General features: G+C 45.2%; 1 protein-coding gene across 4 annotated transcripts; it reads left to right on the top strand.

The window, feature by feature from the left end:
• Nucleotides 1-503: 503 nt before the first annotated feature.
• On the top strand, nucleotides 504-18057 carry LOC128329149 (zinc finger protein 883-like). 4 transcript variants are annotated; one of them, XM_053259731.1, is made up of 5 exons: nucleotides 650-912; nucleotides 3629-3752; nucleotides 5749-6743; nucleotides 11899-11913; nucleotides 14042-18057. In XM_053259731.1, the coding sequence occupies exons 1-5, from the start codon at nucleotides 781-783 to the stop codon at nucleotides 14831-14833; spliced, it is 2058 nt and encodes a 685-aa protein (XP_053115706.1). In that variant the 5' UTR covers nucleotides 650-780; the 3' UTR covers nucleotides 14834-18057. The 4 variants fall into 4 exon arrangements, with proteins under 4 accessions (XP_053115703.1, XP_053115704.1, XP_053115706.1 ...); XM_053259728.1 differs by lacking the exons at nucleotides 650-912; nucleotides 11899-11913 and adding an exon at nucleotides 504-634 and having other exon boundaries at nucleotides 3632-3752; nucleotides 5749-6141; nucleotides 13629-18057; XM_053259729.1 differs by lacking the exons at nucleotides 650-912; nucleotides 11899-11913 and adding an exon at nucleotides 508-634 and having other exon boundaries at nucleotides 5749-6141; nucleotides 13629-18057.
• Nucleotides 18058-19163: the final 1106 nt, after the last annotated feature.

Below are 19163 nucleotides of genomic sequence, written 5' to 3'. Positions count from 1 at the left end.
ATGAATGGGAGACTACAAGTGTGAGCCCTGTGAGATATTCCCCTCAGGGGATGGAGATGCTCTGGGGAAAGGAGAAGGTTTCGAGTTCCCTCCCTGGCATCTCCAAGACCGGGCTGAGAGAGATTCCTGCCTGCAACCTTGGAGAAGCTGCTGCCAGTCTGTGTAGACAATACTGAGCAAGATGGACCAACAGTCTGACTCAGTATATGGCAGCTTCCTGTGTTGCTGAGTGTTTCCATCCGCATCCATTGCAGGCAGGAATCTCTCTCAGCCCTACCTTGGAGAAGCCAGGAAGGGAACTTGGAACCTTCTGCTCTTCCCAGAGCGGCCCCATCCCCTAATGGGAATATCTTGCCGTGCTCACACATATGGTCTCCCATTCAATTGCAAACCATGGCAGCCCTTGTTTAGCAAAGGGGACAAGTCATGCTTGCTACCACAGGACCAATGGTACTACAACTCCCATCATCCTCAGCCACTGAGGAATGACGGGAAGTGTCGTTCAACGTCTGGGGACCCAAGGTTGAGAATCCTTGGTTTGGGGGTTGCTTGCTATTGGCATGTAGGATTTTAGAAAACCAGCTACCGCGTGTCTACATTTCTTCCTAGCCTGCAGCAAGACATATTTTTCTAGGTAACTGCGGAGCAAACAAAACGCTCTCGGGCGGATGCTTTGCTTGTGAGCCATGCCTCGATCTTTCTTGCGGGTCTCGGCCCTTTGCAAGTGTGCCGGTGACCGGGACGCCCGCCCGCGCCTCCCTGCGCCGACCGCAGGCAGCGATGGGGAGGGCTGGACGGAGCACGCCTGAGCAGGGGGAACGCCTGATGCCAGGATGGGTTTTCCCGGGGACCGCCTTCGTGGGGGCACACCGTCTCTTGGGTCTGTGCAGTCTGGGCTTACCCGGCAGCCTGGTGAGCCATCGGAGCCCCCGGCTGGGGGGAGGCTTCATGGGGCTGGTTCCTCGCCGCGGGGGTGGCAGTTTCCTGGGAGGGGGTTTACTGCTGAGTGACAAAAGAGAACTGGGGGGAGCGGGGAAGGGTAGAGCCAGGAAAGCGCAAGGGCTGGAATAGCGCCTGCAATAACCTTGAGCGCTGCAAAACAAAATGGGGCCGGGGAGGGAGGTTAGTCGACTTAGGCGCCCCCCTCGTGCCTCTCATCCTACGCTGCGTTGAGGGAATGGGAAGGGATTGTGCAGAAAGCAGCATATGCCACACGGGGCCTCGCTTCTCTTTCCCTTCTTGCTTGCCGTCTCCTCCATCTGCATCCTCTTTAATCTTCCGCCCATCCTTGCATCTCAGGGACTGGATACTCTCTCTCCATTTCTAGCACGGCCTATGGCCTTCCCTTATCCTCGCTTCCCACCCCTAGTAATCTTGTCGATTTATTCAACTAATGTGTATACCACTCCGTTCTTTGCTCATCGCTGGCTAATTTTGGGGGTTTTTGGTTTCCCCCTTGGCTCGTTTGCACGATCCTCAGGGACACAGATTGTATGATCTGTTGTTTGCCACAAGCTACAATTTTACATGACCTGATCAACCAACATTAAAGTTTTATTTGTGGTGGTTTTAATGTGCTCTTAACGTGATTTTTAGGTTTTAGTTGTTGAGTGGTTAAATTGTAAAGCGCCCTGGCATTTTTTATAGGGCAGTATAAAAATATGATTAAATAAATAAACAGAAATTTTGCAACATGCAAAACTGCAGTTTGTGCTTGTGGTGAATGTGCCAGACAACACGTTTAGCACCAGCCTGTTGTACGACAAAGCGCAGAGGAGTAAATGGCAGATGTATAAACTGCCCTTGTGGCGTAACTCTAACCTAACTTATCCAGGGAATTTCCAACTTGTTTATTTTCCCAGACCCTGTTTCCAGGGTTCTGATCCAACCTCCCCTCTTCATAACTAGATTTTAGTGCATTATTTTCCCATCTTTGTAGTGTACATAGTCTAATGATTAATCTTACCGCTATTTCCATCTACTCATACATTTTGTCTAGTGTCTTTGTGCCTCTGTAAACTTTGACTTGAGCCAAATAATGTATTCACCAGCCAGCCCCAAAGAGAAGAGTCCCCCCCCCCATCAGATTGCATCTCTGCTGTTGTTTTTGGACAGTACCAAGGTTTATGAATGCAGTGCAAAAATACCTGTTTCATCAGACCTTGCTTTCTAAAAAAGGAATTGGGATTCAAGCGTGTGTGGAAGCCACACCCTCGGATTCCAGAAGTCCTTCCTTGTAATTCCCAGTGTGTGAGGGCTGATTATTATTATTATTATTACATTTTTATCCCGCTCTTCCTCCAAGGAGCCCAGAGCGGTGTACTGGAAAGCCCCTCTGTGCATGCTCAGAGCGACTCTCTTCATGAATTCCGATTCTCAGAGTTGAGTCTCACAAGTGAAAACTGGTTCAGGGGCAAACCCCACCTCAAATTAAGCCCCAGCGCTATAGCAATTTATAACTCTGCCCCCCCTTCCAAGTTTATCAAAAAATGAAAGAGCAACAAGAAGCAATTCATTTTCTTGAAACATTTTTAAGGAGTCAGTTCCTTTCATCGTGTGTAGTGGTCAAAAGAAGCACCTTTTAAAGTGTTGATTTCTCTTGTATTTAGCCGAGGGAGAGCAATTGTCCCTGTTTAGCCCCAGCATAGCATCCCTCCAGTGAGTGGTGTCTACCTTAAGTTTTGTAGATTGTGAGCCCTTTGGGGACAGGGAAGCATCATCATCATCAACAACAACATAATCATCATTATCATTATACTATGTAAATCTTTTTGTAAAATTTGTTGAAAAGCAGTATATAAACATTCATAGTAGTAAATGTGGGGGCTGAAGGTCTGCAGTTACTAGTCTGGTAGCTATGGGCCATCTACAGCCTCAGAGGCACGATGCCTCTCAATACCAGTTGCAAGGGAGCAACAGCAGGAGAGAGGGCATGCACATACCTCTTGCCTGTGGGCTCCTCAGAGGCATCTGGTGGACCACTGTGTGAAACAGAATGCTGGACTAGATAGGCCTCGGGCCTGATCCAGCAGGGCTGTTCTGATGATGATCAAGTGGTGAGGAAGAGTGGGGCTTGACAAATTCCAGGTACCAAGGAGCCATAGCTCCTAGAAATTTTACCACGGTGCCTAGACATTCAGAAGTGGAGTTACTCAATAAAATCTTTATTTGACCCAGACAGCTGTCTTTCTGTTCTAAGTATGTTACTTGTATTGGGGATAAAGAGAAGCCCATTTATTACCACTCCCACAATATCCATCACTAAGTCTGGAAAGTTTGTCGAGTGTCCATTGGCTGGCACCTAGATCCAAAGAAAATTTGTCAAGGCTGCTGTAGATGCTTTTAGGGACTTACTCCGTTATTACTCCACAGGTTCAAATTAAATCATGGTTATATGCCATCAGCCTCTGTCCCATCTTGATTTACTGTGACTAATATCCGTGTAATTATTTTAATGACTAGAATTACCCGTATAGCAGTAGCCAAAAGTTCCATGGGCTATATATTCTTAGAAGGCATATATTTGTGGCAGCGTGTGTGCATTTGTGTAACAATAGGTTCAGATATAAGTTGAAGTATTGTATGATGGAGAACGGGCATGAAATTTTGATCTTCCTTCTCTCACAAGCAGGTTTTCACCTCAGCAGGCTTTGTGCTGGTTTTCTGGATGGCCCAAGATGAAGGGAATGAACATACTTCAGAACTTCAAGTCTCTGAAGAAGAGGAGGTCTCTAGGAGCAACCTTTGTCCAGGTAAGACATTCACAAAACCATCACTGTAGCCAAAGGTGAGGTGTTCCCTTCATTTAGCTGGATAAATACTTGTACAGGTGTGTACACAAAATATGACCATAAAAATCATATTCTGCTTTCTGAATGCCCATACAGGTTGAGTATCCCTAATCCGGACATCCAAAATCCATAATGCTCCAAAATCCAGAAACCACCAAAGCGTGCGCCTGCAGCACCAACAAAAGATTATTTTCACATGAGATTTAAATTTCATCTCCTAAAATGCCATGTTTGAGTCTAATATGACCAGCAACATTATTGCTTTCTCGCAATTAGTTTTCATTACATTTACAGCTACCTGTAGTTATCATAAATTTAATGCTTATTTATTTTTATACTTTAAATAAAACCTAAACAAATAAAATACAGTGTACAGTAACCTTTCGTGTTTAGACTTGGATCCCATGCCCAAGATACCTCATTACAATATGCAAATATTCCAAAACCGGAAAAGTCCAAAATCCGGAACACTTCTGGTCGCAAGCAGTTCGGATAAGGGATACTCAACCTGTATTCTGAAGGTAATTTAACTATGCTTTTTGTATACATTATTCTGCTTCTGGAGTTGAGGTTTTCAGATAATGTGGAATTTCCAGTCAAGAAGTGAGGTGACTCGGAGGAATGTGAAATAAGAATACAGAGATTTCCAAGCTGCATTTCAAACAATGAGCACTAGAAACCTGATTAGCTTGGTGGCATTGCCAAGTCAGGCTGTCAGGCTCAAATTGTTACCAAGTCAGATGTTGGGCTCAGATTGAGTCAGGACAATGGGACTTCGCTATGGCAAAGCCCCAGAACTTGTTTTCAGTATTTATTTTTTTATTTACATTTACATCCTGCTCATCCTCTAAGGAGCCCAAAGCTGTGTACATGGTTTTTATCTTCACAACAACCCTGTGAGGCAGGCTGAGAGACAAATAACTGGCCCGGAGTCACCCAGTGAGTTGCATGGCTGGACAGGGATTTGAACTCGTGTCTCCCCAGTCTTAGTTCAACATTCTAATCACTACACCACACCAGCCCTGGAGCACGTGTAGCATCAATAGAGTATCTCAAAACATATGTCTTTTCTTTACACTGAGTATGTACCGATTGCATTTTAGAATGTATTGATTACATTAAAAATTTATTTACATTTTTTTCTCTTGCCCTTCAAGGAGCTCACGATGGTGTACACGTTTCCACATCCCCCCTTTTATTTTCAAAACAGCCTTATGAGGCAATGTTAGGTTTAGAGAGAGGGAAGAGTCCAAGATCACCCAGTAAGCTTCATCATTGAGTAGAGGCTTGAACCCAGATCTCCCCAGTCATAGTCAAATATTTGAACAATTGCACCTCCACATGCAAGCGTCTACACGTCTGGGACTGGGTGTACTGCAGGACAGCAGGAAGAGCTTCCAGGCAAGCATGAGTCCTGTCGCTCCCTTTTTCCCTTTTCTTTTTTCCAGAAATGCAAAAGCAGGGCATCCACTTAAGGGTTCCATTCTTAGTGGTATGACAGAAGCCCAAGCAAGGCGAGCCACTAGTCTGATCCCGTATGGTAATTCCTGTTCCTATCTGAACATAGGGATAGATCTCTCTCTTTTTTTTATACATGCCACAGTGTTCCCTTATGAGCTTAGTAGATTGTCATTTCTGTGCAGGGTGATAATATTTTTAAAGTCACCCTGGTAGCTAAATTTGTTCATATTGCTGAAAAGTTGAAGTAAACTCTCCTGGCTGCCTGACACTGATAATTCTGTAATTACTTTAACTGTTTCATATCTAATGATGTCTATTTTGTTTTTAGGTATTGTAACTTTTTTTTTAATTGACCAATGATCATGCAACAAAGGTCTAATTAACTAACTAACTTGCACTCTGCTGCCAACTGGTCCTTGATATAGGCAGGGAACCAAAAGTACGTATAGTGCAGATATACCTGTAATTCTAATAAACGTCCTTTTCCTCCATGCAGGCAATGGGACAGAGAAGAAGGAAGTGGAGCTTCTTTCTTTCGTGACATCCACAAAACGTGCAGCCCAGACCCTCCAAGAGCCCTGCAAGAGTCGTGAAAAGCCGCAGGTAACCCCACCGCCACTTAGGCGGCGCCGCAGGCGGTCCGACGTGCCAGCTTCAGGGGGTTACATCAACGTCCTGGGCCTCCTAGAACCGCCAGCCCCCACTTCAACCCGCAGCATGCCAGAGAAGCCGTTTCGTTGCACCGATTGCGGGAGGAGCTTCTCGCAGAGCTCCAACCTGATAGAGCACCAGCGAATCCACACGGGGGAGCGCCCGTTCACCTGCAGCGAGTGTGAGAAGAGCTTCAGCCGCAGCAGTACGCTTGTGGAGCACCAGCGCACACACACGGGTGAGAAGCCTTACATGTGCATGGAGTGTGGAAGGGGCTTTACTCGCAGCTCCACCCTCACGGAGCACCAGCGCACCCACACCGGAGAGACACCCTTCCCATGCCGGGAGTGTGGGAAGGCCTTCAGCCGCACCTCCAACCTCATGAAGCACTTGCGCACCCACTCGGGCGAGAAGCCCTACACCTGCGCCCTTTGTGGGAAGCGCTTCTCCCTCAGCTCCAACCTCCTCAAGCACGAGCGCACCCACTCGGGGGAGAAGCCCTTCCCCTGCGCCCTCTGCGGGAAGCGCTTCAAGAAGAAAACCCACCTGGTGTCCCACCATCGCGTGCACACCGGGGAGCGGCCCTACCGGTGCGAGGAGTGCGGGAAGTGCTTCTCCCAGAGCTCCATCTTGATTGAGCACCAGAGAATCCACACTGGTGAGAAACCCTACAAATGTGCAGACTGTGGGAAGAGCTTCTGCGTGAGCTCCAACCTAATCAAGCACCAGAGAATCCACACAGGCGAAAAGCCATATGCCTGCTTAGTCTGTGGGAAGGCCTTCCGTTACAAGCCCCAATTCACCCGTCACCAGAAACAGCTGCATCCAGAGGAGAAACCGGTTGCTGCTCTCACCTTGGGTCCGTGGGCAGAGTCGCCCCCTCTTATACAAGTGTCTGAAAAAGCATAGAGCGGGAATACCTAAGGATCTCCTTATGATGCTTCCTTTTCTCTCACTAAAGGCCCCATTAGAGCTGTTGCCCAGTTTCTTTTGTGGCTACAATTTACCAAGTTTTGCCCCTTGAACAAGAATTTCCTCCCAGCCTGTCTAGTATGGCATTACATCTCTCCTCCCCACTTTCTTTACTGACAAAGTCATCCAGTCTGATTTTCTTGTTCTCTTCCTTATGATGAGTTGTGCCCCATCTTCTTCCAAATAAAATGTGAAATATAACGAGAGTTCCCATCTATTCAACGTATCAGCAGTCTGTTCAAACTAGGGTTCCATCACTAAGTGGATAGAGTTTTGATGCCCTGCTCCAGTCCATCACGCCCTTCTCTGGTTATCATACCCTGCTCACATGAACATATGGGCTTGTATACCAATAATGTGAGGTCATGTTTATGTGTAAACCAATATGGCAATGTTGGCTTGTAAACCAATATGGTAATATGACCAACCTCTCACCTGGTCATGGCAAGTAATTATTGCCTCCCCAGGCAACCAGCTGGCAAGCCATTTGGAAATTGACGGATAGGTAGTTCTTCCTTTTTTTTCATGTTACAAATGGCCAACATCCAGAATGATGTTGCACTTGCACAACAAGAGAGGAGAGAAATCAGTGCAAAACTGTTTATGGAAACAAATCTCAATGCACTTTGAAGTGATAAGACCTCTTCTTTAGGAGAAAGTCTTTATCTAACACAGTGTAAAAAAATTTCTCTAACCTGTTACACTGTGTTGGATAAAGACTTTTCCCTGCAAAAGAGGTCTTATCACATCAAAACACATTGGGATTTGTTTCCATAAACAAACAGTTTTGCACTGCTCTTTCTCTGTTCTCCGGTCTTCGCTGGTATGGCGCCTCTCCCTCGTGTGTCTCTCTACAGTGCTTATACAACAAACAAAGTTGTGCTAATGCAAGATCACTTAGCTGCACTAAATCATGGGGTTTTCCAAAACTGCATCTTGTACAAAGGTTCAGTGCAAAAAATAAGTGGTGTGCTACAGGTTGTGCACTTTGTTGTACAAGTGCAACACTTGTCTGAAGTGTGAGCACCAGACTTAGCACAACTTAGCACAGGTGAGGCATGCCTTCACCTCTTGCCTGTGGGCTTCTCAGAGGCATCTGGTGGGCCACTGCGTAACAGGATGCTGGACTAGAGAGGCCTTCGGCCTGATCCAACAGGGCTCTTCTTGTGTTTTTAACTAGCTAGTGCAGCAGCCTTGCACAAGCGCTTCGCTCTTCTGCATGCTGGCCAATAACCAGTTACAGGGGCAGCTCAGCTAGTGACCTTTGTGGGCTAACTTTCAAGGCTGCCCTATTGGCCACCTAACCCTGCCTCTATGTCCTCCTCACTTCATTCCTCTGTCCCCTTCCTCTATTACCGCTTGGTGAAAAGTGTGTCCGTTTCACTTCCTGGCTGGCAGTTTTCTGGCCTTGCTACTTCACACTGATTAGTTTGCGGCAGAACTGAAACTCACAAGGGTTTTCCCCAGACTTTGCTTTCAGGTGAGTCAGCTTCATCTGCATGTGTGAGAGTTCACTCTGAAAGCTGAGCACTCCCAGTCTTGTGAGCTGGAGAAGACATTTTCCTGCCTTTAGAGGAATAACGACATTGCCTTTCAGACCAACTTCAAGGACTATCCTATGAAGGTGACAATATGATGGACTCGCCCCTAGTTTTGCTTTTATTTGAGTCCACTCTTTGCAGCCTGAGCACCAGTGTTTAGCGTGAACATGGTGAAGAATTGTCATTCACTGTCAACACTGCCAGTGTGCCAACGCTGCTGGCAGTTGCTTGTGACACTTGTGTAACTGCATTTGAAGGCAGCACTTCAAATCAAAGTGGCCTGTTTGCTGGGCAAAATAATTGCATTTCTCAAGGGACACTAAATTACTTTTTTTTTAGTGCTAGGCAAATGCAATTTGCCCCAAACAGAAGCACTTCCTAGAATGAGGACATCTAGATTCCTTGCACCAAGTGAGTAACTGACACACATTTGTTGTGCCACGTATATCTGTTTGTCCAGACAGACCTCCAGCACTTCTTCTCCAAAGTCTTATTGCAAAGCTGCTCCTCCTATCAGTGGCAAAGATATTTCATTCAGAACATGGAAGAGAAGCATATTGCTGCCAAAGGATTTTTTGGTGTGGTTTTTTTGCCACTCCTCATGATCATCATAGATCTTGCAATGTTTAAAGAGAAATTCTTAAGGGAGTAGCAGGAAAAAGTCAAGGCCACAAAAGGTTCTCACATGAACTCATGCCACAATAAATTCCTTGGTTTTTAAGGGGCTACTGGCACTTTGATTTATTTTTTTTTTAAATTACCTGGAACCTGATTTTTAAATTTTTCATGTGTCACCTGCCCTTGAAATAATTCTTATTGCGAATAGATCATACATACCTATAATTCTTGTTCATGGTCAATGAAAAATAAAAACTTCATCCACTAAATGTGTTCATTGTGTTCACCCATTTTTCTAACTTTGTGCATTTGGAAGAGGGTATATCTCAAATGTGTGGTTAATCAGAAAAGCAGGAGTGCTCTTTACATTGGGTTGTATGCAGAGTGAATCCTGACGACGCACTATTGAAATTAATGGGACTTAACATGAATCACCACTAATTTGTCTCAGTTACTTCAATGGTGCTTAAACAGGAATCACTTTCTTTGGGTACAACCCCTTGGGTCACATCCCACCTTGCTGATTTTAACCGGTGCAACTGAAGCACTTTGTGCCTCATTTTTTCTAAATTCTGACCTGCGATTCATTGGAGTTTTCACTTGGCCAGTTGTTGACCGGCCTGAATGGTTTTTGAGTGCTCACTGAAAACGCTCACAGTGTGCAGCACCTGTGGGCCTTCACCACTGAAAGTGCACACATAGATACGCACTGAATAGCGCCGCATGGTGGAACAGGTTGCTTTCACTGGCATGGAGGCAGCTGGCCTTGTATGTACCCTGCAGCTAACTACACTACAGATGGGAGATTCTGCCACGGCCATACCTGCGCCACAGTCTTGCTTACAGTGCCTGGCTCATTCTTAACCCTCAGTAGGGAGGGGTAGAGAAGAACTGTTAGGCAGCTTGGACCAGTAGGTGGCCATTCTTGAGCCCTAGCCACAGGAATGGCAGAAGACAGCCTCTGCACCTCAACCAGGCAGCTGTGTCACTACACCAAGCAAGCCCCTTGGAAGCTAGGGAAGCATTTACTGGCATTGGCATTGCCCTCCCCAATATTTCTCTCAGCCCTCCCCCATTTGTTTCAGATAATTCTCTGTGGGGGGGGGCATTCTGTCTGCACATGCTCAGAGGCAATCTCCTTAGACCCGGCTTTTTGAAAACAAATTGCGCCCCTGCCCTGCAGAAGAAGGGCTTTCTCCCTTTGTCAGGCCTAGCCATCCAAATTCTCTGCTGTATAAGAACTGCCTCCTCTCACTGAAGCCTCGCCAACCAACCAGCCTACTAGCTTTCACCTGGTGATAATTCTGCTCTCACTAGGGGGCAATCTAATCCACACACTAGGCATCAAACTAGACCAAAGGGAAGCAGGCAGGGGGAGGGTGGGGTCTTTGCCCTAGCTTTATCCTAAAAGAACAACACTAAAGAGACAATTTCCTCTGGTGTCACTCTGGAATGAATCCACCTACAGAATATAGTGCATGCCCCCACCCGTTCACCCAGAAGTGCGAGATCTATTCTAACTGTTCATGTAGAGAGCCAGCGTAGTGTAGTGGTTAGAGTGCTGGACTAGGACCGGGGAGACCCGAGTTCAAATCCCCATTCAGCCATGAAACTAGCGGGGTGACTCGACTAGATGCTTCTCTCTCAGTCTAATCTACTTCACAGGGTTGTTGTGAAAGAGAAACTCAAGTATGTAGTACACCGCTCTGGGCTCCTTGGAGGAAGAGCAGGATATAAATGTAATAATAATAATAATAATAATAATAATAATACTAACTTGGATCAGCTTAATTGAGATTAGTCAATGGGGAAATTCCATATATTTATGAGAATTAACATGTCCAAATGAAGCCTAGCTTTCTCCCAAATTGGTAACCTGAAGGAGTAGCTGGTAAGAGAACTTGCTAGTGGAAGATTTGTAGAATGGATGGGTGAAAAGGTTTTCCTTCTTAACATCATGAGATAAGGCATAATTTTTACTGGTAGTTAAAAGGTGAAACTGATAATTTAATTTTGACCATAGAAAAAGTGTTTCCTTACCCCCTCCCCCCACCCCCGCAAAAGCTATTTGTATTGACAACCGCATGACTAGCAGAAGGTGCAGCCTTCTTCATTGCTGTATCTCTATGCCAGTAAAGTCTTTTCCTGTTGAACTTCTGCCTGTTGTGCAGCTGTTAATGGCACACCGCTTCTGTTAGGAAAGGTACTTGGCAACCCCCATTCTTGGCAGTTTTATTATTCTTTAGCAATAACTCTTCGCATAGTTTAGGCCTAGACAGAATCTAAGCTTTTAGTTCCTCTAGGCCGCTCCTTGTCCTGAGTACGTGTGTGTGTGTCTTCTGGTATCCTAGCAACCTCCTCCAGCATTCCTCTTCCTCCCCTCTCCCTTTGATTCCCCCTGCATCATGTGAACTTGTGTGAGGATGTGACATCATCACTGGGTTCCCTCTGCCACTCCGCAGGCATTACCGATGTACAAACCATGGGATTGTTATAACTGTCTAGTGTTCTGCAGTTAAAATCACTTGAGGGGGGAAATATTTTGCAAAAGCTTCCTTAGATTTACTAGGACCCACCATCGCTCCCAAGGATGGAAGGGAAATTTTTACAAGCTGCAAAAGAAAGGGAAAAATCCAGAGACAAAGGTAAGAATAGAGATCAAATCTTGGTTAGGGAGCAAAATGAAAAGGAAAAACAAAACTGGCCAAAAGTTTCTTCCTTATCTTATATTAGATTGCAGATTAAAAATGTTCTGTATCACAGGACAAACATATGGAGCAAATATAAAATATTTTATTATGATCAACTAGCGTCAACATTCTAGAGGGGCAAGTTTTGTCAGTTACACAGAACTCTTCTTCAAGTATAAGTGTTCAAAGGTGTATGTGTGTGTGTTACATGTCAGTGTCAAATTTATGGGAGGGCAAGCTTTGAAAATCACACAGAACTCATCCAGATATAGGTGTTCAAAACTGCATCTGAATGATATGAAGTGTTACATACGTGAAGTCAAACATGGTTCAAGGTATATCTTTTTGTGTGAGCAGCGGTTATAGTGGTAAGGTAGCGAGCTTTTGAGTTGCACAGGACTCTTCTTCAGAAATAAATTGCTTTGTGCAACTTGAAAACTTATTGACTTACCAAAATAGCTGGTGCATTACAAGATACAAGTACAATCATTTTCAATCATGTATATCTCTTGATGAGACCAACAAAGTGCCCACCTCGTAACCAAAATCAAAGGACTTTCTGGAGCTAGGGGAAGAGAGTATTTGGGGGGGGGGGCGGAGGGAGAGTTTGGGATTGGGTTAATTGTGGAATTTGGAAATTTGGAACAATAAAATGCAGGTATTGAAATATATGGGATGTTTGGCAACCATACTGTCTCTTGCTGTTTTGGTTTATGTGCCCAGTGAGGGACTTGTAGGTGTTTGATTCCTAAGTTTGCGTTCCGGAAGTGCAGTTAACTACTTTTCCAGGAACTAGGCAGGAGGCTGAACTGCAAGTGTCAGAGTGGGAGAAAGCAATGCCAGCAGTCGGGGAACGAGGGACCTGGATATTGCAGCCAGCCCCCCCCCCACAAGCGTGCGCGCGCGCACACACACACACACACACACACACACGACACAGTTGTCCTACGCCTTGACTCTTCTGTGCACACCAGCTTCTCTGTTTCCCCTGCCTTGTATCCACTTCAAGGCATCCACATCAAGACATCCACAGTGGGTGGGCAATCTGGGCAAGGCAGGATATGCAAACTCAGAATTGGCACTGCTTTCATGAATGGCTTTGAAGTAGTCATGTCATTTCATCTGTACTTTCTCCCCCTGCCCTGGATTGAAAATTAATTGTTAAATAGGTCAAACAAAACTTTTTTTGTGGAGCATAGGAATTTTAGATATTTATTTACTCAAATAAGCTGTGAAATTGTTCTCTAGGAGTTGAATTTTAAAGAAATGAAATAATTAGCCATTGAATCACAGTCTTTAAACTATTTTGGTTGGTAGCCAACTACATAGGTCATGCACGTAATCAAAACTGTGTTCTAATCGGGTTTGGGAGCTGTGTGTGCTCCCAATTTTCAGTTGTGTGGGGAAAAGGTAGGAGGAAAACTTGGGTAGCTTTTCCTCCTATCTTGTTTCCACACAATCACTTCTACCTCAGTTTTCCTCTTACCTTGCTTCCAAACAACTGACTTACACATTCAGAAAATTCATGTGGTGCAGTCCTTGCACAGGACTGCACCACTTCAAATTACAGGTGGGAGTTTCCATTTTTGAATGCTCCCCTATATGAAAACCACCTTTGAACATTCAAGTTGGCAATTTCTAGCAATATAGACACTCAGCCTGCTTTCCATGTAAATAAGGATAAATATGGGAGAGGCATCTTACACAGGAACATAGGAAGCTTCCTTATACCAAGTCAGACCCTTGGTCCATCTTACTCAGTATTTAATTCATGCTCACTACCACAAGACCAGCTCTCCTCCTCTTTGTTCCTTTGTAGCCATAAAGCACAGCATCATGAATACTCTTAACCACATAACCCGTCAGTTTAATCTTCAGATTCCATGTTTGTTTTCTCTCTGCAGGTGCTGGGATTCAAAGTCAAACTGATTCGGAAGATCCCCAGGAGAAAACACTAGAGGGAGATGCAGAGATGCAGATGTTGTTGCTGGAAATGCCTTCAAGTTTTGAGCAAAGAGTGGCAGTGCCAGGGGGCAGGAGTAATACAGGAGGACAACTTAGGGACCAAGAAGGTGGGGACAAAACGATGGCGGAGCTGCATCTCCCAAACAGCTCCCAGATCCCCAGTGACTACAACAGTCAGGCCAAGGCGGAGCAAAAACGGTGGAGGAGCCAGGTGAGAAGGCGCCGAACAAAGGAGGCTCCCCATGATCCTCCAGGATTTATCAATCTTCTGGGTATCCTAGAGCCTGCTCCTCCTCCTCGTCCTTCCCCTGCCCCTCGCAGGTCGGTGGATAAGCCCTACCATTGTACCGAGTGCGGGAAGAGCTTTTCGCAGAGCTCTGTGCTCATAGAGCACCAGCGAATTCACACTGGGGAGAGGCCCTTTGTGTGCAACGTTTGTGGGAAACGCTTCTCCCAGAGCTCCACCCTGATGGGGCACCAGAGAATCCATACTGGGGAGAAACCCTTTGCCTGCCCAGAGTGTGGGCGGGGCTTCAGCCGCAGCTCCGCCCTGACAGAACACCAGCGCACCCACACTGGGGAGACACCCTTCCCGTGCCAGGAGTGCGGGAAGGCCTTCAGTCGCACCTCCAACCTCGTGAAGCACTTGCGCACCCACTCGGGCGAGAAGCCCTACACCTGCACCCTCTGCGGGAAGCGCTTCTCCCTCAGCTCCAACCTCCTCAAGCACGAGCGCACCCACTCGGGGGAGAAGCCCTTCCCGTGTCCCCTCTGTGGAAAATGCTTCAAGAAGAAGACACATTTGGTTTCACACAATCGTGTGCACACCGGGGAGCGGCCCTACCGGTGCGAGGAGTGTGGGAAATGCTTCTCTCAGAGTTCATCCCTGATTGAGCACCAGAGGATCCACACTGGTGAGAAGCCCTACAAATGTGCCCAGTGTGGCCGAGGATTCTGCGTCAACTCCAAACTGGTCAAACATCAGAGAATCCACACGGGTGAGAAACCCTATGCCTGTTCGGCCTGTGGGAAAACTTTCCGATACAAGCAGCAGTTCCCCCGCCATGTGGCCCACGTCCACCCTGGGGAGGACCAGGTATCTGTGCTCACCTTGGGCACCAGCGTCAATATGATACTCTCATAGAGCCTAGATCAGCCCCTGGCCTTTGGACATCAGATCCTCAGGATGTTGATTCCAGTGAAAGGCATACGTGTGCCAAATTCAGTTGGGCTATGAACCGTCCCATCTACCATCTTGTTGCTGAGTTACTGAGCAGGTCCTGGGACCTCTTCAAGATACTTCTAGTTGCATAATTATAGTCAGAGTGGGTGGCCTGCCTTTTTGATGGCAAGTTTCATCCTCATTTAGAAGAGCTGCTTCCTGATGGTAATGGTGGTTCTTTTATTAGCATACGTAGTGTGTCACTGGGAAACAGAGACTGAATAAACTGAGGTCACTTTGTTTCAGGGGGTACCTATACTAGTGTATTTACAGTCACACCGAGGGGGCCACCAATGTGAGATCTTTTTTCAGAGGGGAAATACCCACTATCGCAAGAATTCTGTTGTTGTAGTACATTATCTTATGAGGAGTACAAAACCCAACATTGTTCACTACTGATGCAGTGATTCCCCTGCATTATGGTGTTTATGGTATCAGCCAGCATTCCCTTGGCTGAAAGTGTTGGCCTTTCTGTTGTGTTTTGAGGGAAGGCGACATGATATGTGAGGATCTTATATTTTTTAGTCTCTGCAGTATTGCCTAAGACATGCAAATGTGTATTTTCTTGGCCTTGTCTTCTTTTTTAAAAAATCTGAAGGACAGGCAAAATAATATTATGAGGTTCTTTTTCTTAGGATATTTACAGTATTATCTAGGAGACAGCCAATTAATCTTTCAGGAGAGTTTTCTTATACTCATTATTGTGGAATTCCTTCAGATACTGCATTTATGATATCAGCTGGAGAAAAGCTGCAAACCAGCTCCAGTTTAAAGCTCCAGATAGTACTGAGACTGACCTTTTGTTGGTCAGATAATCCTTATAGAGCCACAATATGACATCTTGTGGAAGGCCATCTTGTCTGAGAGCAAAGGCATTTTGATATTGCTGGAAATTTTAAATAATGATAGCCTCCAGGTGCTGCCTGTCAGTGTGGAATCCACCTTAGTAGACCAGGGATGGGCAAACCCGGCCCTCCAGCTGTTGTTGAACCACAACTCCCATCATGGTGAACTACAACTCCTGATAACAGCTGGGGGGCTAGGTTTGACCACCCCTGTAGTAGACCATTCTTCTAGATCCTTCTGGAAGCATCTAATGGCTCACTAGCTGTCAGGAACTCTATAGAATTGGTCTCCTGATAACTTGTACCTGATCCATTCCCGGTTTCATGCTGCTCTTGGCACTCTTAATGTTCAGTGCACATCAGAAGAGTGCTCTGTAGCAGAAGCTTTCTTCTTCTTTGTGAGGCATCTCGTGTATAACTACAGGTGTGGCAGGATGGGAACCTCCTAGCAGACATGTAAGTGCTAGATGGACAGGGTTGCCAGAGTTATGTGTAAAGGAGATTGATCCAGCCAAGTTGAACATAACTTTAAACATAAGCCCCATTAATTTCAATGGCAGAATTCCCCCACTAAAATAATTGGGCATTTAATTAACATTGGCAGGATTGTGCCCATGCTTAGTATGACTGAGCATTCCTTCCCTTTTCTAAATGGACTACCTTGAGGAAAAACTCAGATCCCAAGGCTAGCTTGGGCAAGAGCCCATCCTTTATGAACTGTGTTAGTTCTCAGTGTGGAAGTTGTTGTCATTTTCAGCAGTGAACTTCCTTGAATCAACTGTGCGTTCACAGGGGCCAGAATTTCATTTATAAGGATTAGGATGGAAAAGCTGTTGAATGAAGAACAGGTACGTGGACCCTAAATTAGGACTGGGCAAACATGGTCCTCCAGATGTTGTTGAACTACAACTCCCATCAATTTATTGTGGCTGGGAATGATGAGAGTTGCAGTTCAACAACATCTGGAGGGCCATGTTTGCACAGCCATGTTCTAAATACATTTACCTGAAAGCCAGCTGCACTGAAGTAGATTGGATTTAGATAGGCCGGTGTGGTCTGTGCCTTGTGGTGGTACTTAGTATATCTGGACTGTGAATACTGAAACCACTCCCAATGCTTAAATAAAACCCAGCTGAAGGAACACTTACAAGGAAGTGAACTACGGGTTTGGCACACTCACTTTGGCGAAACTGAAAGAAACAATAGCAGGACAAACATTTCCTGTATGAATACTGAAGTTTCAAAAAGGTTTATTGGGTACACCAGTACTGTGAGGTATCTTCATATATAATCAGAGCTTTCTGAAGATACTTTTGCTTCCCCAAGTGACTGCACCACAGTCTAAGTTATATTTTTCTGTGCATAGTTCCAGAATTGTTCCCTAGCGCTCTTCCTTTTCAAGGACTCACTACTGCTGTGGTGCCCAAAAATCTTGCCATCTTGCCAAGCTACTAAGTTAAATCAGCCCTGCACATAACACAGAAGTGTATCTACTTTCACCTGTCAAACGTTGGAGGGTGGGTGCAGATATACTATCTTGTGTCACTTACATATTGTGTATATGAGAGTAACACAGAGAATGCAGATTCATTCTCACACATCCAGAGGCCCTGAGGTTAAGATGACAAAGACGTCCATTCTGTTGTTGATTTCAGGATGGTTTTCTGCGGCATTCCACTGCTTCATGCATATAGCTCTGTGCTGTCAATTGTGAGGAACAAAAAGTCTGTTCATTTGGGATCTCCTGATTTTTATTTGCAAATCCAGACAGGCACAGCAGATTTGTAAGCAAATGTTATTGTTGGCAACCAGAGTCAGTCAATCAATCAGTAGTTTTACAAAAGAGAATATATGCCACATGCAGCCCAGTTAGACAAAAGACTATGAACTAATTTTAAAAAATAAGACAATTCCTATAACAGATGTGAGGTTATTTAAATTTAAATGTCACCCAAATGTTTGTTGCAGCCCCTGGCCAAAACCCATGGAATATTGAGCCAAACAGTTTGCATCCAAATGTTTGTGTTGATAACACAGTTTTTTTTTCTGGGAATCCAGAAACAAAAGCCTTATTTTCATTTCTGCTGGCTCTGTTAATAGGGAGCAATAAAATCAATCACTTTCCTATGTTAATATGTTGTTACATAGTGTGTATCTTTGGAAGAAGAGTGAGCAAAAGATTGTACAGAATAACTGCCCCTTTGTGTGTAATAGTTTGTACTGACCGTGTTCAAGATTAACTGTGAATGTTTGCTTTCCTCCATTTTTCTCTGTAGTGGCTCATTAAAAACCATAAACATTTCACAGAATTTAAAAGCTCTGTCATTGTCTACAGCACAGTTAGTTCCAAGAACATAGAATTTTCAAAGAAAATGCCATCTGTCCTTCTTAACTAAATTTCTCTGTGTCTAAGGAAATGGCCCTCTGCCAACAAACACCACCACATTTTGTCATAAGGGAAATGCTGCAGTGCATTATGAGGTTGTGTCCTTAAGAAACCTTATGAGCGGCTGTCAAACAGTAATTCCCTAATGAGTGGCTGTCAAACAGCAAATGGTGCCAACGTGCTCTCATACTGAGGAGTCTGCCTGCTGTATCTCTGCGTGATTTACAACCCTGCCTTTACTTCCTTCCAGTCAACCTCTGCTAAGGGCAGGTAATTCACTTCTCAGCACCAAGTGTGATTTGGATCATTTGTTATGAACCCCCTGCCACCTATTGAGATCTTCAGGGGAGGTTTGTCCAAGGGTGCCGCCGGCTTGTCTGGTGGCAACTCAAAGGCAAGCCTTCTCTGCAGTTGCCCCAGGAATGTGGAATGCACTTCCTGCTGAGATTAGACCTGTTCCATCCCTGTTGGCTTTTAAGAAACAACTAAAGACACATCTCTTTGGCCAAGCTTTTTAGCTGTTTAGCAGTTTAATTTTTTTAAAAAAATTACGTTTTGTTTTAAATTTTCTTGGTTGGTTTTATTGTTGTAAATCGCCTAGACACTTCGGAAGAAGGTCGTATACAAATATGTTAAGTAATAATGATTCCCAATACAAAGATGTAGCACAATTACCTACTTTCACAGGGAGCACTCTGTTGCATCTCAGAATGAGTCCCTGCTCTGTTTCCCCTTCCAGCCAGCCTTCACTGGGGCTGGTAATTTGCATCTTTGCATGAGTTTCATGGGATTGTTATGTCTCTCAACTGCAGAGAGGGACCACAGTTACCCACCTTCAAAAGAGATGGTCTGTAGCATCTCTGCCTGAGTCACTGTGGTGGGCTTACCTCCTTCCAAGCAACGTGCACTTGGAAGCAAATCCTACTGAGTTCAGTAGGATTTACTGCTCCCAGGTAAGTATGCGCAGGATGGTAACCTCTCACACAGAAGCACGCGTGCGAAGGGCGCTGCTCTGAGGTCA

This window comes from Hemicordylus capensis, chromosome 6, assembly GCF_027244095.1.
Source record: "Hemicordylus capensis ecotype Gifberg chromosome 6, rHemCap1.1.pri, whole genome shotgun sequence".
Classification (NCBI taxonomy): Eukaryota; Metazoa; Chordata; class Lepidosauria; order Squamata; family Cordylidae; genus Hemicordylus; species Hemicordylus capensis.
This window is presented reverse-complemented; position numbering and strand designations above follow the sequence as displayed.

What these genes read in the sequence shown, in the direction of transcription:
- LOC128329149 (XM_053259731.1), top strand. Translation starts at nt 781, where the DNA reads ATGGGGAGGGCTGGACGGAGCACGCCTGAGCAGGGGGAACGCCTGATG. An exon ending in TGGGCTTACCCGGCAGCCTG is followed by an intron (nt 913 to 3,628) that starts GTGAGCCATCGG and finishes TTCTCTCACAAG; the next exon opens with CAGGTTTTCACCTCAGCAGG. An exon ending in TAGGAGCAACCTTTGTCCAG is followed by an intron (nt 3,753 to 5,748) that starts GTAAGACATTCA and finishes TCCTCCATGCAG; the next exon opens with GCAATGGGACAGAGAAGAAG.